At 40.7% G+C, this 15432-nt stretch overlaps 1 protein-coding gene across 1 annotated transcript in view; it reads left to right on the forward strand.

Moving 5' to 3' along the window:
* LOC139381109 (CUB and sushi domain-containing protein 1-like) overlaps positions 1-15432 on the forward strand; it is a 528754-nt gene that overhangs the window by 301152 nt on the left and 212170 nt on the right. The window contains exons 5-7 of the mRNA XM_071124395.1: positions 1454-1661; positions 13515-13627; positions 14650-14727. Coding sequence (XP_070980496.1) covers positions 1454-1661; positions 13515-13627; positions 14650-14727 — 399 coding nt within the window. The remainder of the gene's footprint in view (positions 1-1453; positions 1662-13514; positions 13628-14649; positions 14728-15432) is intronic.

A 15432-nucleotide genomic window follows, 5' to 3' on the forward strand; every position in this document is an offset into this window, starting at 1 on the left:
AGAATATCAATATTTACATATTAGTCCCAGGGTTCTACAGCTGCACCATCGAATAGCATCCTGACCGGTTGCATCACCGCCTGGTATGGTAACTGCTCGGCAGAGGGTAGTGCGTACGGCCCAGTACATCACTGGGGCCAAGCTTCCTGCCATCCAGGACATATATACTAGGCGGTGACAGAGGAAATCCCCAAAAATGGTCAAAGACTCCAGTCACCCGAGTTATAGACTGTTTTCTCTGCTACCGCACTGCAAGCGGTACCGGAGCGTCAAGTCTAGGACCAAAAGGCTCCTTAACAGCTTCTACACCCAAGCCATAAGACTGCTGAACAATTAATCAAATGGCCACCAGATTATTTATATTGACCCCCCCCCCCACTTGTTTTTTACACTGCTGCTACTCACTGTTTATTATCTATGCATAGTCACTTCATCCCTACCTACATGTACAAATGACCTCGTCTAACCTGTACCCCTGCACATTGACTCGATACCGGTACCCCCTGTATATAGCCTCTTTAATGTTATTTTATTATGTTACTTTTAATAATTTCTTACTTTAGTTTATTTGGTAAATATTTTCTTAACTCTTTCTTGAACTGGATTGTTGGTTAAGGGCTTGTAAGTAAGCATTTCACGGTAAGGTTGTACATGGCGCATGTGACAAATAAAGTTTGATTTGATCCTGGATCATCATTTAGTTGTGTTGATCCTGCATCATCATTTAGCTGTTGATCCTGGATCATCATTTAGTTGTGTTGATCCTGTATCGTCATTTAGCGGTGTTGATCCTGGATCGTCATTTAGTTGTGTTAATCCTGGATCATCATTTAGCTGTGTTGATCCTGGATCATAATTTAGCTGTGTTGATCCTGGATCGTTATTTAGTTGTGTTGATCCTGGATCGTTATTTAGTTGTGTTGATCCTGGATCATCATTTAGCTGTGTTGATCCTGGATCGTCATTTAGGTGTGTTGATCCTGGATCGTCATTTAGCTGTGTTGATCCTGGATCGTTATTTAGTTGTGTTGTGCCTGGATAATCATTTAGCAATGTTGATCCTGGGTCGTCATTTATTTGTGTTGACCTAGTGTATCATTAAGATGTAGTGATCCTGGATTGTCCTAGATCCTGGAACCTGAAGTATCAAATTGTAGGTTTTAGAGGTCTTTGAAAAGTCACAAGGCCATAGCTTCCAATTGTCACTGTTTTTGTTGTTAAACGTGCAACCTGCAACGACAACATTTATTTTACACATTTGCCAATCTTGACTCAGGAGCGATGCCAATCTTAGCTGTCAAACCTTTATCTCCCACAAGTGAATATTCATCCACTCAGTAGGAGCTGTAACAATTGAAAGAGTCAGGACTCAGTCAAGACGGATTTATTTTCTAAGAGCAAGTTGTGACCCAGTCAGTAATGCAATTTTGTCTTACTTATTTTCTTCCTTTAGCCGAAGGAGCTTGCGGTGGGACATTGAGGGGAACAACAGGGACGATATCAAGTTCACATTTCCCTTCAGAGTATGAGAATAATGCAGACTGCACATGGAGTATTCTGGCTGAACCAGGTGACACCATCGCCCTGGTCTTTAGTGATTTCCAGCTGGAAGACAGATACGACTTTCTGGAGATAAGTGGGACTGAGGCGCCATCAATATGGTAAGTAATTAACAACCGCAATATAATTATAGCACCTCTTGTAGTCTAATGGTAGCAACTGTCATGGCATCAATTATCTGCTAATTGCTCAAAAAGTCATTGAGGGACATGATGGTGATTCACTCATATATGAAAGCTATAAGTTAAAGTACTATTGTGTAATACGTTTGATCCCTGTATGTCAATAATATACCTATATTTTCAACTGAGAGAATATAAAGATGAGTCAAAGTTTTACAGGACCTCACAACACTGCTTAATTTTGTCCTGTCAACAGCTAAGGTATGACATGAGACATTTCAGGACTTGAAACCTGACACTTTGAGGACCGGTCCATTTGACAATTCCTTGACAAAATAATATTTACGACGTGTTGTCAGTGGAATTGTCACGAATCTCGCCGAAGATGGTGCCTCTTCCTGTTCGGGCGGCGCTCGGCGGTCGTCGTCGCCAGCCTATTAGCTGCCATCGATTCCCTTTCCGTTTGTTTCTGTTTATTGGGTTTAATTGGGTACACCTGTTTTGAGTTAGTGTTTGTTTGTAGGCTATTTAAGGGCACTAGGCCCGCTGGGTATTTGTGCGGGCTTGTTTTCTGTATTCTAGTGTATGAGTGTTATCAGTATTTTTACGGACAGTTTTAGTCCGTTGTATTTTGGGACGGGTTGTTTCATGCGCCCTGGTGTTTTGCATGTCGTGGTTCCACAGTCTATGGAATAAAATATCCACCTACTGAATTACCTGCTCTCTGCGCTTGACTCCTCCACTCACCATTGTTAGAAGTTGTAACAGGAATGCCACTTCAATGCAGAGAGCTATAGTGTGTGTTCTGAGCAGAATGGGATGACATATCTGTATTTAAACACATACACAGCATGTGAAGACTGTGGAGACTGCCTGTGAAGACTGTTGAAGAGGCTTCCATTTCTGTTAGGGAGCAGGGTTGGGTAGGTTACTTTCTAAATGTAATCTGTTAGTTGCTAGTTACCTGTCCAAAATTGTAATCAGTCATGCAATTTTTGGATTACCCAAACTCAGTAATGTAATCTGATTATATTTAGTTACTTTTAGATTACTTTCCCATTAAGAGGCATTAGAAGAAGACAAACCTTTTACCAATTGAACCCCATCTATTGCAGGATACATCAATGTTAAAGTTTACATAGCTGGCCATATATGATGTTAAATTTTACTTTATGTGTTGGTTATGTAGGCTTCTTCTAACCCATCGCTTTTTACTACATATAATAATACGATTAATTTGTATCTTTACATTAAAAACCAGTCTATCAGAATTCCAGTCATTCCAGTAAATGTTATACCCCTTGATCTTCAAGAATAGGACTTAGAGATTAGTCAAATTGTTTTACCTGAGCATAACCCCAAAACGAATGACTTATTAGCCAGCCCTATTCTGTTGTTCATGATTTTGCTGTCATGGAGGACTGATTGGGCTCATTGATTCGAGTTGAAAAATATATGCTGCGCTCATTTGAGCACTACTGAAAGTGCTATTTACATGTGAAAAATGAATGCCATATGCTGCATTTGCTATAGGCCTGTTGTTGAACTTTTTGTTGGTGACACTTTTATATCTTGATAATATGAATCCATTTAAAGTGCAAATCCACAGCTGAAAAATAACAAAATGACACCCCACCTCTGTTTTGGTAAAAAGCTGAGGGATGGGCCTGGAGAAATGCAACCACTCTCAGATTAATAGACAGAGCTATGGATGCAAGGACTGACCATCAATGATATCAACATTATAGTTTTAACCATGTTATGAGGCTATACAGTTTTTGTTTACATTTACAATGTTTACAAACATTGGAGAAAAACAAGCTTATATTTTGGGTTTGACAGTGTGACAGTGTGACAGTTGAACTAAGCTCATGAGACATATCTAAGTTATATTCTTCAAGAATCAATGGAGATATTTAATTTACAAGTCCACAAATGGATGTAGAAACTACAGATTGCCAATTTAAGTGTGCGAGTTCAAGTGTGCGAGTTTGACCATGTGTCCATTAGGCTTATGGATTAAAAACAACTATCAGCATGAATTATATTGAGCAATTAAAGCCCCACTTTTATTCTATAGGTGTCACGCCCTGACCATAGAGAGCTTTTTATTCTCTATGTTGGTTAGGTCGGGGTGTGACTAAGGGTGGGTTATCTAGGTGAATATATATATATATATATATATATATGTTGGCCTGGTATGGTTCCTAATCAAAGGCAGCTGTTTATCGTTGTCTCTGATTGGGGATCATATTTAGGCAGCCATTTCCCATTGTGCTTTGTGGGATCTTGACCATGTATAGTTGCTTGTGAGCACTATAGCAGCGGCGCCTTTCGGTTTGCATTTATTGTTTTCTTTGAGTTTCACTTCAAAATAAAGAGGATGGAATCATACCACGCTGCATCTTGGTCCACTCATTATAACGATCGTGACAATAGGTTGGGATCCGCACTGTGCAGCTGTTGCAAGAGTGCATTTTTCACTGGCTGTCCACTGGTTTCAAAAACAATGATTGATTGGAAGCTTAAACTTCTTGAATTCAACCATTATTGGGTTCAAATACAGATTTAGATTTTTGAACAGCCCTCCACAACAACCACAATCCGTAAGGCGCAAATAGCTAAATGTGAGAGCATCAGTGTGATTCACATCAATGCGCTTTGTAGATAACAGTAATAAGTGATTTCCGTATCGCCTGTAGACTGCACCACTGCTGTCATCCTTACCGCCAAGCATTTATTCCAGTTGGATCGGCTTTGGATGCCGACAGCAGTCGTACCATTGGAAGACATACCTTGGACTGTAGCCAACAAAAGCCTATTCCCGCTCTTTTCCCGCGATCCATCCAACCCATTTGGTGTGTCATCATAGTGGTCTCTGACTTCTGGTCAGACTCGCTCAGGTGGAACAAACTTAATTAAACTTGCACCTTTTTTCAATGCTTATTTGAATGTCATTAAGAGAATAGAGAAGTTTCAGATTATTTTTCTCAAAAACCTTTCGAAATTTAAAAGTAATCCTCAAAGTAATCATGTTTTTGCTGGTAACATGTAATCCGTTACTCCCCAACCCTGTTAGGGAGTTACATTTTTCAACAATGTGGTGTCCATTTTAGGACGTCCTTTTCACTAGGGATCGGCACCGATATGGAACATCTATATCGATGTCAGTTGCATTTTTTTCAATATGATATCAATATCATATTAGTTTTATGAATAACATTGCATTACTGCAGCATCCCATGATAAATGGGTGATTTCTCACGAAACTACTTGGTGAGCCTGGCTCCCAAGTGGGTGGCCCTCCTTGAACAAATGTTCAAATTAATATTTTCAGGAGCTGCTCTCACTGTCAATTACAGAAGTACACTTCGCTAGCATTAATCAATGATAAGTTACAGGAGTTGAAAAACTAGGCAGTCACTAGATAACAATAATCACTACCCTCTTTCTTCTGTCTATTAAAGTCTGAAAGGGGCAAGGGGGCATAAATCGTTTGAGTGACTTTCAACACAGCCTTTCAAAGTCAGTTAGTGTCTTATAACATTGCTCTGCTACTGACATTGTTGTGCACTCTGATGATTGGAGGCAGTTTTATAGACATACCATTTATGATATGGTAAGAATACAACACACGTGACCTTAACATCCGGAACTCTTCCACCCCCTAGACATGTGTCCAGAGATGTTTGGAATTCATACTTCAACTTCAGAAGTTCTACGCGGTCCTTGCCCATGAGACATTGTGAAATAAGTCTAGTGGTTTGTAGGACAAAAATGATACCATTCAGTAAAAATACTTGGGAGTCATAAAGCAAATACATGTTGCTAATTAGACACATGGGTCGTTCCATCAATAGATTGCCTTTTATGTCCGTCAGACATTGTGTACGTTTTCATAAAAGGCTAAATTTAACAGTTGCATCACATGTTCTAACTAGTCTAAACCATGTAAAACATTTCAATAGCAGTGTGTTTTTGTTCAAATAAATGTGTTTTCTCAGAAAATCCCAATTTTGGCATGTCACAAGTCATTTTCGTCCAACTTCTAGGACTAAACTTTTAGCCCACTTAACCCCAAGAGTTTCCCATGTTTTCTGCATCATTGTAAAGCCCTAGTTAATTTGTTGCTTTGGGAAAGTAATTTCTAAATGTAACGATGTGCGCTGAGAGTCGGGAAGCAAGTACAGGGAGTGAATATTTAATGAATAAACGGATAAACGTGACACTAAAGATGATTTACTTATTTAATGTGATTACTGCTTAATTTACATTTGTCCTAAAGAAACATTAAACATAATAATCCAAGCACAGTGTAAAATCTGATGAGCTGGTTCTACTTTTTGGGGAAATAATATGTTTTTTGGTTGAAAACAGAGTGCGTCGAGCATAACACGTCAACACTGTTACCCAAACGTAGATAGGCTACTGTCAACCCTGTCACTTTATTTGTCGCTGTTATAGTAATTTTTCTTAATTTAACTTTTTGACATGGGAAAACATGTTTGTTATGAAGTTGAAAACGTGCTCTTTATGATAGAATGTTAAAATAAGATGAAATAAATAGTTATTTCTGACAAAAGTACACTACCCAGAAGGCACTCCATTTGTCAAATGAGATACATACAGTAAGAATGTAAAATGTCAGAATAATAGTAGAGAGAATGATATATTTCAGTTTACATACACTCAATTAGTATTTGGTAGCATTGCCTTTTAAATTGTTTAACTTGGGTCAAACGTTTCAGCTAGCCTTCCACAAGCTTCCCACAATAAGTTCAGTGAATTTCAGCCCATTCCTCCTGACAGAGCTGATGTAACTGAGTCAGGTTTGTCGGCCTCTTTGCTCACACATGCTTTTTCAGTTCTGCCCACAAATGTTCTATAGGTTTGAGGTCAGGGCTTTGTGATGGCCACTCCAATACCTTGGCTTTGTTGTCCTTAAGCCATTTTGCAACAACTTTGGAAGTATGTTTGGGGTCATTGTCAATTTGGAAGACCCATTTGCGACCAAGATTTAACTTCCTGATGTCTTGACATGTTGCTTCAATATATCCACATAATTTTCCTGCCTCATGATGCCATCTATTTTGTGAAGTGCACCCGTCCCTCCTGCAGCAAAGCCCACAACATGATGCTGCCATCCCCGTGCTTCACGGTTGGGATGGTGTTCTTCGGCTTGCAAGCCTCCCCCTTTTTCCTCCAAACATAACAATGGTCATTATGGCCAAACAGTTCTATTTATGTTTCACCAGACCAGAGGACATTTCTCCAAAAAGTACGATCTTTTTGCATTTGCAAACCATAGTCTGGCTTTTTTTATGGCAGTTTTGGAGCAGTGGCTTCTTCCTTGCTGAGCGGCCTTTCAGATTATGTCCATATAGGACTAGTTTTACTGTGGATATAGATACTTGTGTACCTGTTTCCTCCAGCATCTTCACAATTTGCACTTTTCGCACCAGAGTACGTTCATCTCTAGGAGACAAAACGAACGCGTCTCCTTCCTGAGTGGTATGACACCTATGTGGTCCCAAGGTGTTCATACTTGCATGCTATTGTTTGTATAGATGAATGTGAGACCTTCAGGTGTTTGGAAATTGCTCCCAAGGATGAACCAGACTTGTGGAGATGTACAATTCTTGGCTGATTTCTATTGATTTTGATGTCAAAATCAGCAAAGAGGCACTGAGTTTGAAGGTAGGCCTTGAAATACATCCACAGGTACACCTCCAATTGACTCAAATGATGTCAGTTAGCCTATCAGGAGCTTCTAAAGCCATGACATCATTTTCTGGAATTTTCCAAGCTGTTTAAAGGCACAGTCAACTTAGTGTATGTCAACTACTGACCACTGGAATTGTGATACGGTAAATTATAAGTGAAATAATCTGTCTGTAAACAATTGTTGGAAAAATTACTTGTGTCATGCACAAAGTAGATGTCCTAAACAACTTGCCAATCCTATAGTATGTTAACAAAAAATTTGTGGTGTGGTTGAAAAACTAGTTTTAATGACTTCAACCTAAGTGTATGTAAACTTCCGACTTCAACTGTATATTGATATAACACTTGGAGTTGACAGGGACTGCTTCTGTCTGAATTAAATAACCTCAGACAAATTGATAAGATTATAGAATATTAGATCTTCGTCACTGGTACGTTGTTGACACAAGAGGTGGTAATTGATATACAGACAGACATGAATGAATGTTGAACAAGATTGACAACTGACAGGTGAACAAATTCCTGTTTACATATCCTCCTCTTAGGAAGTTCCCTAAAAGGCTTTCCTCAGCATTTTCCACCACATGATCTTGGCAGACAGGTGCCTGACAAGCTGTCATGTCAGGGTTAATAATAAATAATAATAAATATGTTAATTTCATAATTGAACTTTCCAGCCAGTGTCAAGATTAGTTATTTAATTTAAGCTGACTCTGAGGTGTAACAGTTGTGATACAAATTAAACCAAGGGATTTTTTCGACTTGAGTTGTTAAAATCAATGTTAATGTTCACTTTAAAAGGACATTTTCGGAAGTTTTGAAAGCTTGCTTAAAATGCACTGCACATAATATTAGTATAATTAATGTACCTGAAGCATCACTATTCACTTGGCAACAGATATGGAGGAGATGCAGAAATCTACTACCATGGCGTCAAATTTCACATTTTAGTCATTTAGCAGACACTCTTATCCAGAGCGACTTACAGGAGCAATTAGGGTTAAGTGCCTTGCTAGTCGGCTCAGGGATTCAAACAAGCAACATTTTGATTGTTGGCCCAACGCTCTTAACCGCAAGGCTACATGCCGCCAACTATTAAATCACATGACACCTTTTAACAATTTCAATTCCGATTAGGATATAATCATCGGAAACATAAAATGTTTGACAGAAATTACAATGACCATATTTAACAGAAGCACAATTATCCAATTATCTATGTAAGACTCTATTTTGCACCTGTCAAATGCCAATCATGTTCTTTGAACATGACAGAGGCCCCATAAACTCTCAGGCAGAATAATGGATGTTGAATGCATTTGACACATCTCATGTGTGACAACAGATATTTGCATCTAATATGCATGGATGATGTGGGTGATGCGGAGGTAAACCCAGGCCCTGCATGTCCCCAGGCACCCTCATTTGTTGACTTCTGTGATCGAAAAAGCCTTGGTTTCATGCATGTCAACATCAGAAGCCTCCTCCCTAAGTTTGTTTTACTCACTAGTTTAGCACACTCTGCCAACCCTGATGTCCTTGTCGTGTCTGAATCCTGGCTTAGGAAGGCCACCAAAAATTCGGAGATTTCCATACCCAACTATAACATTTTCCGTCAAGATAGAACTGCCAAAGGGGGAGGAGTTGCAGTCTACTGCAGAGATAGCCTGCAAAGTAATGTCATACTTTCCAGGTCCATACCCAAACAGTTCGAACTACTAATTTTAAAAATTACTCTCTCCAGAAATAAGTCTCTCACTGTTGCTCCCAGCTGTGCCCTGGACACCATTTGTGAATTGATCGCCCCCCATCTAGCTTCAGAGTTTGTTCTGTTAGGTGACCTAAACTGGGATATGCTTAACACCCCGGCAGTCCTACAATCTAAGCTAGATGCCCTCAATCTCACACAAATCATCAAAGAACCCACCAGGTAACCCTAAATCTGTAAACAAGGGCATCCTCATAGACGTTATCCTGACCAACTGGCCCTCCAAATACACCTCCGCTGTCTTCGACCAGGATCTCAGCGATCACTGCCTCATTGCCTGTATCCGCTACGGGTCCGCAGTCAAACGACCACCCCTCATCACTGTCAAATGCTCCCTAAAACACTTCTGCGAGCAGGCCTTTCTAATCGACCTGGCCCAGGTTTCCTGGAAGGATATTGACCTCATTTCGTCAGTTGAGGATGCCTGGTCATTCTTTAAAAGTAACTTCCTCACCATCTTAGATAAGCATGCTCCATTCAAAAAATGCAGAACTAAGAACAGATATAGCCCTTGGTTCACTCCAGACCTGACTGCCCTCGAACAGCACAAAAACATCCTCTGGCGGACTGCAATAGCATCGAATAGTCCCCGCAATATGCAACTGTTCAGGGAAGTCAGGAACCAATACATGCAGTCAGTCAGGAAAGCAAAGGCCAGCTTTTTCAAGCAGAAATTTGCATCCTGTAGCTCTAACTCCAAAAAGTTCTGGGAAACTGTAAAGTCCATGGAGAACAAGAGCACCTCCTCCCAGCTGTCCACTGCACTGAGGCTAGGTAACACGGTCACCACCGATAAATGCATGATAATCGAAAACTTCAACAAGCATTTCTCAATGGCTGGCCATGCCTTCCTCCTGGCTACTCCAACCTCGGCCAACAGTTCTGACCCCCCCCCCCCCCCGCGCAGCTACTCGCCCAAGCCTCCCCAGCTTCTCCTTTACCCAAATCCAGATAGCAGATGTTGCAAAACTTGGACCCGTACAAATGAGCTGGGCTTGACAATCTGGACCCTCTATTTCTGAAACTATCCGCCGCCATTGTCGCAACCCCTATTACCAGCCTGTTCAACCTCTCTTTCATATCGTCTGAGGTCCCCAAGGATTGGAAAGCTGCCACAGTCATCCCCCTCTTCAAAGGGGGAGACACCCTGGACCCAAACTGTTACATACCTATATCCATCCTGCCCTGCCTATCTAAGGTCTTCGAAAGCCAAGTCAATAAACAGATCACTGACCATCTCGAATCCCACCATACCTTCTCCGCTGTGCAATCTGGTTTCCGAGCCGGTCACGGGTGCACCTTAGCCATGCTCAAGGTACTAAACGATATCATAACCGCCATCGATAAAAGACAGTACTGTGCAGCCGTCTTCATCGACCTGGCCAAGGTTTTCGACTCTGTCAATCACCATATTCTTATCGGCAGACTCAGTAGCCTCAGTAGTTCAGTGTGTCAAATCGGAGGGCATGCTGTCCGGTCCTCTGGCAGTCTCTATGGGGGTGCCACAGGGTTCAATTCTCGGGCCGACTCTTTTCTCTGTTAATATCAATGATGTTGCTCTTGCTACTGGCGATTCCTTGATCCACCTCTACGCAGACGACACCATTCTGTATACTTCTGGCCCTTCCTTGGACACTGTGCTATCTAACCTCCAAACGAGCTTCAATGCCATACAACACTCCTTCCGTGGCCAACAACTGCTATTAAACGCTAGTAAAACCAAATGCATGCTTTTCAAACGTTCGCTGCCTGCACCCGCACGCCCGACTAGCATCACCACCCTGGATGGTTCCGACCTAGAATATGTGGACATCTATAAGTACTTAGGTGTCTGGTTAGACTCATGCCGCCAAACTTACCCTAGTAAAACTGACTATCCTACCGATCCTCGACTTCGGCGATGTCATCTACAAAATAGCTTCCAATACTCTACTCAGCAAACTGGATGCAGTTTATCACAGTGCCATCCCTTTTGTTACTAAAGCACCTTATACCACACACCACTGCGACCTGTATGCTCTAGTCGGCTGGCCCTCGCTACATATTCGTCGCCAGACCCACTGGCTCCAGGTCATCTACAAGTCCATGCTAGGTAAAGCTCCGCCTTATCTCAGTGCACTGGTCACGATGGCAACACCCACCCGTAGCACGCGCTCCAGCAGGTATATCTCACTGATCATCCCTAAAGCCAACACCTCATTTGGCCGCCTTTCCTTCCAGTTCTCTGCTGCCTGTGACTGGAACGAATTGCAAAAATCGCTGAAGTTGGAGACTTTTATCTCCCTCACCAACTTTAAACATCTGCTGTCTGAGCAGCTAACCGATCGCTGCAGCTGTACACAGTCCATCAGTAAATAGCCCACCCAATTTACCTACCTCATCCCCATACTTTTTTATTTATTTACTTTTCTGCTCTTTTGCACACCAGTATCTCTACCTGCACATGACCATCTGATCATTTATCACTCCAGTGTTAATCTGCAAAATTGTAATTATCCGCCTACCTCCTCATGCCTTTTGCACACAATGTATATAGACTCTTTTTTTCTTTTTTCTACTGTGTAACTCTGTGTTGTTGTCTGTTCACACTGCTATGCTTTATCTTGGCCAGGTCGCAGTTGTAAATGAGAACTTGTTCTCAACTAACCTACCTGGTTAAATAAAGGTGAAATAAAAAAAATAAAAAAATGGACAACAGTGTTTGCACAACCATTGTGGCAACACTATAAGCAGGAGGTAGTGTCCAATGGTTGAGAAGGTATTGTGCCTTGAATTGTGGTTCAAAGGTTATTAGAGTTAATCCTAGGAGATTTTGTAATATGACAATGTGTATGTCGTGTGGAAGACTCTCCATTCTCTTCACATACTAGTAGAACTCATCAAAGTACAGATATGCCTGTCCTCATGACCTCTGACATTCTGTTGCTAAAGCTGAATTAATTATATAATAGCTTCTGCATAAAATAAAAGCCTTCCTTTTCTTTGAAGTTTTGCATCTTTTATCACATTGGTTTTCTAAACATCATGAACTCATAAATACCACTACTAAATTAAATAAATTAAACCTTACGATAAAGAACAATAAATTTACTTACAAGAAGGATTTACTTACAAGAAGATACAGGAACAATTTTATGATTGTAGTATAGATAGATCTCACCTCATTACAATGGATTGGATTGAAGGTCTAGCCGGAATTGGTACAGGACAGTGAACGAATAGCAATTAATGCTGAGTGGTGTTGGGCCTTCTCAATTTCTTTTTAACAGTGTTGCTCATTGGAGTGTGAAAGCTAGTTTATGAGGCAGTATGCTGTACTTTTAAAGCAGATTGAATTAACCACTGTGTTTTTAGTACTGTTTGTGAAGATTTAAGAGTTGGCTGATCAACAAGTATTGGGTTCAGTTGCTCTGAGGCTATTGAAATAAACAGATTGAACTGGGCTTGTGTAACTAAAATGGCTAGGGTGTTGATGGAACAATCACGATGTGTCCATGGTCTGAGGTACTTTACCTAAATTGCTTCACCTGCAGCGACTCACTCCATCACCAAAGCTGTTTCCCATAAAGACTGTGCTATGATAGTGAAATACAGATAGCAGTTAATCTTTAAGTTTTCTATGATGTGGGTAAAGATTGATTTGAAAGATAACTGTATATATTTGTTGGTACGCCGTATTGAAATGTCTAAAGTTGTTGATAAGGGTTTCATTCATTTGGGTTCAGGTAACAATTTTTCAGTTGACCCTTTTCTATTTTGTTCTCTATTGCTCCTGTATTGTTCCTCAAGCAAGGGGGAGGCTGATGACATCAGAGGGCACCATCAGAATCCTTGAAAGTTTGCACTTGCTCTTTAACATATTTTTTACCCTTAAGTGTGTGTAAATTAGTGTATTTATACATGGGATATTGTTTTTCAACAGGAAAAGTAATTTTAAAAAACTGTGGAATAGAGCAATACAGCCATATCAAAATGTGTGCTTACTCAAGGCATCTGTGAGGTTAATGGGGTAGAGCAGCAAAGTTAACCCTGCAAAATATATAACACACAGCTGTCAAATTGAGTAGGCATTGCATAACTCTTTGGGCTAGAAACAATCAGGCTAGACTTGAGTGTAAACCATGTGTGTGATTTTTCACACAAATGTCCTTATATTAAACTTTGATTTGGTATGTACTCTTAGCATTCCTTCCAATTAACCCATTGTGTAATCATTCCAGTAGTCATGCAGTGCAGATGTTCTATTGTTACTAAAAGCACCCCATGTGTTTTACTTTGAGTGTCCTTTTGATGGAAGTTTTGGGTCACTCTGCTGAATTGAGAATCATATTTTCTTCCAGGCTGACCGGTATGAATATACCTTCCCCTGTCATCAGCAGCAAGAACTGGCTACGGCTGCATTTCACATCAGACAGCAACCATCGGCGGAAAGGATTTAGTGCCCAGTACCAAGGTAAGGGGTCAGTGTCAGAGGGTTGGGATAGAACCCTTCCCATTGCAGCCAGTCGTCAGTGCAATTGGCAGTGAGTTCCTTCACATCACGTCACTTTTCATGCTCTGCCAGAGCTCTGCTAAACATGACATCTTGGCCTGACCTGGATTCTGCACGCATACGGTTTGCAGGTGTATGCATAGTTATTTCTCTGGTTTCTGCCTGTTAAATGGAGTTTGACGAAGTGCAACATGACTTGAGGCCTTTCAGGCTTAGTCACTAAGTGTAGCCCCAGGTACTTCTGCCTAAAAGAGTTTGGATACGAAGCCCATTCTCATTAAAAATAGTTGGCAACTTTTTTCCCTCCCACATGAATTTTTGTCCCCTATTATTTAGCATTTGTGTTATATTGTCCGGTAAAATTACTATACTTCCCCTTAATACCTGGCGAGGGGATGAAGTCATTTGGAGAACATAATACTCACACTGAACCTATTTCAGATTTCTCAGGGTTTAATTGGCTTCCCTGCATGACATAATTACCAGATTAGATTCCGAGTCATATCCAAATCCAAATTGGCTTCTGTTGACACTAACGCAGGCTACGCATTCACTGCACTGCCTGCTGGGAACTGAGCCCAGTGGTGTTAGGTGAAAGTGTAGCCACCACTGTTCACAAGCTGGCCCTCCCCTGCCCTGCACAACAAAAGACTCCTCTGACTTGGATGATCTATAAAGACTAAATAATACAGCCCCAATAATTGCGCGGTGGCCTGGGCACATTGGCACCATGCTGGCCCTCTGCAATCACCTGGAGGACAGCTTGACATCTCTGCTTGTGAATTTCTCCAGTAAACGCCAGCTTCAAAGTATATTTGGAGGCGGGCGTGGGGGGGGGGGTGGGGGGGGGTCCTTCTATAGCAAAATAATCTCACAGAATTGTTTGCATGTTGTGACACAGATTTTCTTTCAGCCTGAGCTCTTAGGGTGTTTTGCTAATTACATAATGGATTATGATGTGCACAACTTTCTCTCCCCAACAGTAAAAAAGGCCATTGAGCTGAAGTCCAGAGGGGTGAAACTGCTTCCAAGCAAAGACACAAACCACAAAAATGCTGTTTGTAAGTACTTTCTTATAAGCTGAGGTGCAGTTTTACAGACATCAGAATTGTAATCATCATAAATCAAGAATATCTTAAAAGGGGTTGTCTTTCCCCAGGCAGTCCAAAACAGTGAAGAAATGTACAAGCTTAACGATAAGCTTTTTAAAGTTTTTAGGATTTAGTAGTTGTACCAGAGTCAAACAAATGAGTCTTTCTTACAAAGTTAAGTCAAGTTGATTGATCTTTCATCCTACTAAACTCCACCTACATTGGCATCTCTGGGACTAGAGTCTACTGGAGGGTTTGGATAAGCCCTCTTTGTTTAAAAAATCATGCCATCTGTATGTGTCCATTACTTACTTACAGTGCCTTCAGAAATTATTCACACCCCTTGACTTTTCCCACATTTTGTTGTATTACCAAGTGGGATTAAAATGAATGAAATTACTCTGTAATATCAAAGCAGAAGAAAAACACTTTTTAAATATTAGTATTAATTACTTAATGGAAAATAGAACACTAATATGTCTTGATTAGATTAGTATTCAAGCCCCTGAGTCAATACATGCTAGAATCACCTTTGGCAGTGATTACAGCTGTGAGTCTTTCTGGGTAAGTCCCTAAATGCTTTGCACACCTGGATTGTACAATATTTGCCCATTATTCTTTAAAATTCATCAAGCTCTGTCAAGTTGGTTGTTGATCATTGTTAGACAGGCATTT

The sequence above is a fragment of the Oncorhynchus clarkii genome, chromosome 23 (assembly GCF_045791955.1).
Source record: "Oncorhynchus clarkii lewisi isolate Uvic-CL-2024 chromosome 23, UVic_Ocla_1.0, whole genome shotgun sequence".
NCBI classification, from domain to species: Eukaryota; Metazoa; Chordata; class Actinopteri; order Salmoniformes; family Salmonidae; genus Oncorhynchus; species Oncorhynchus clarkii.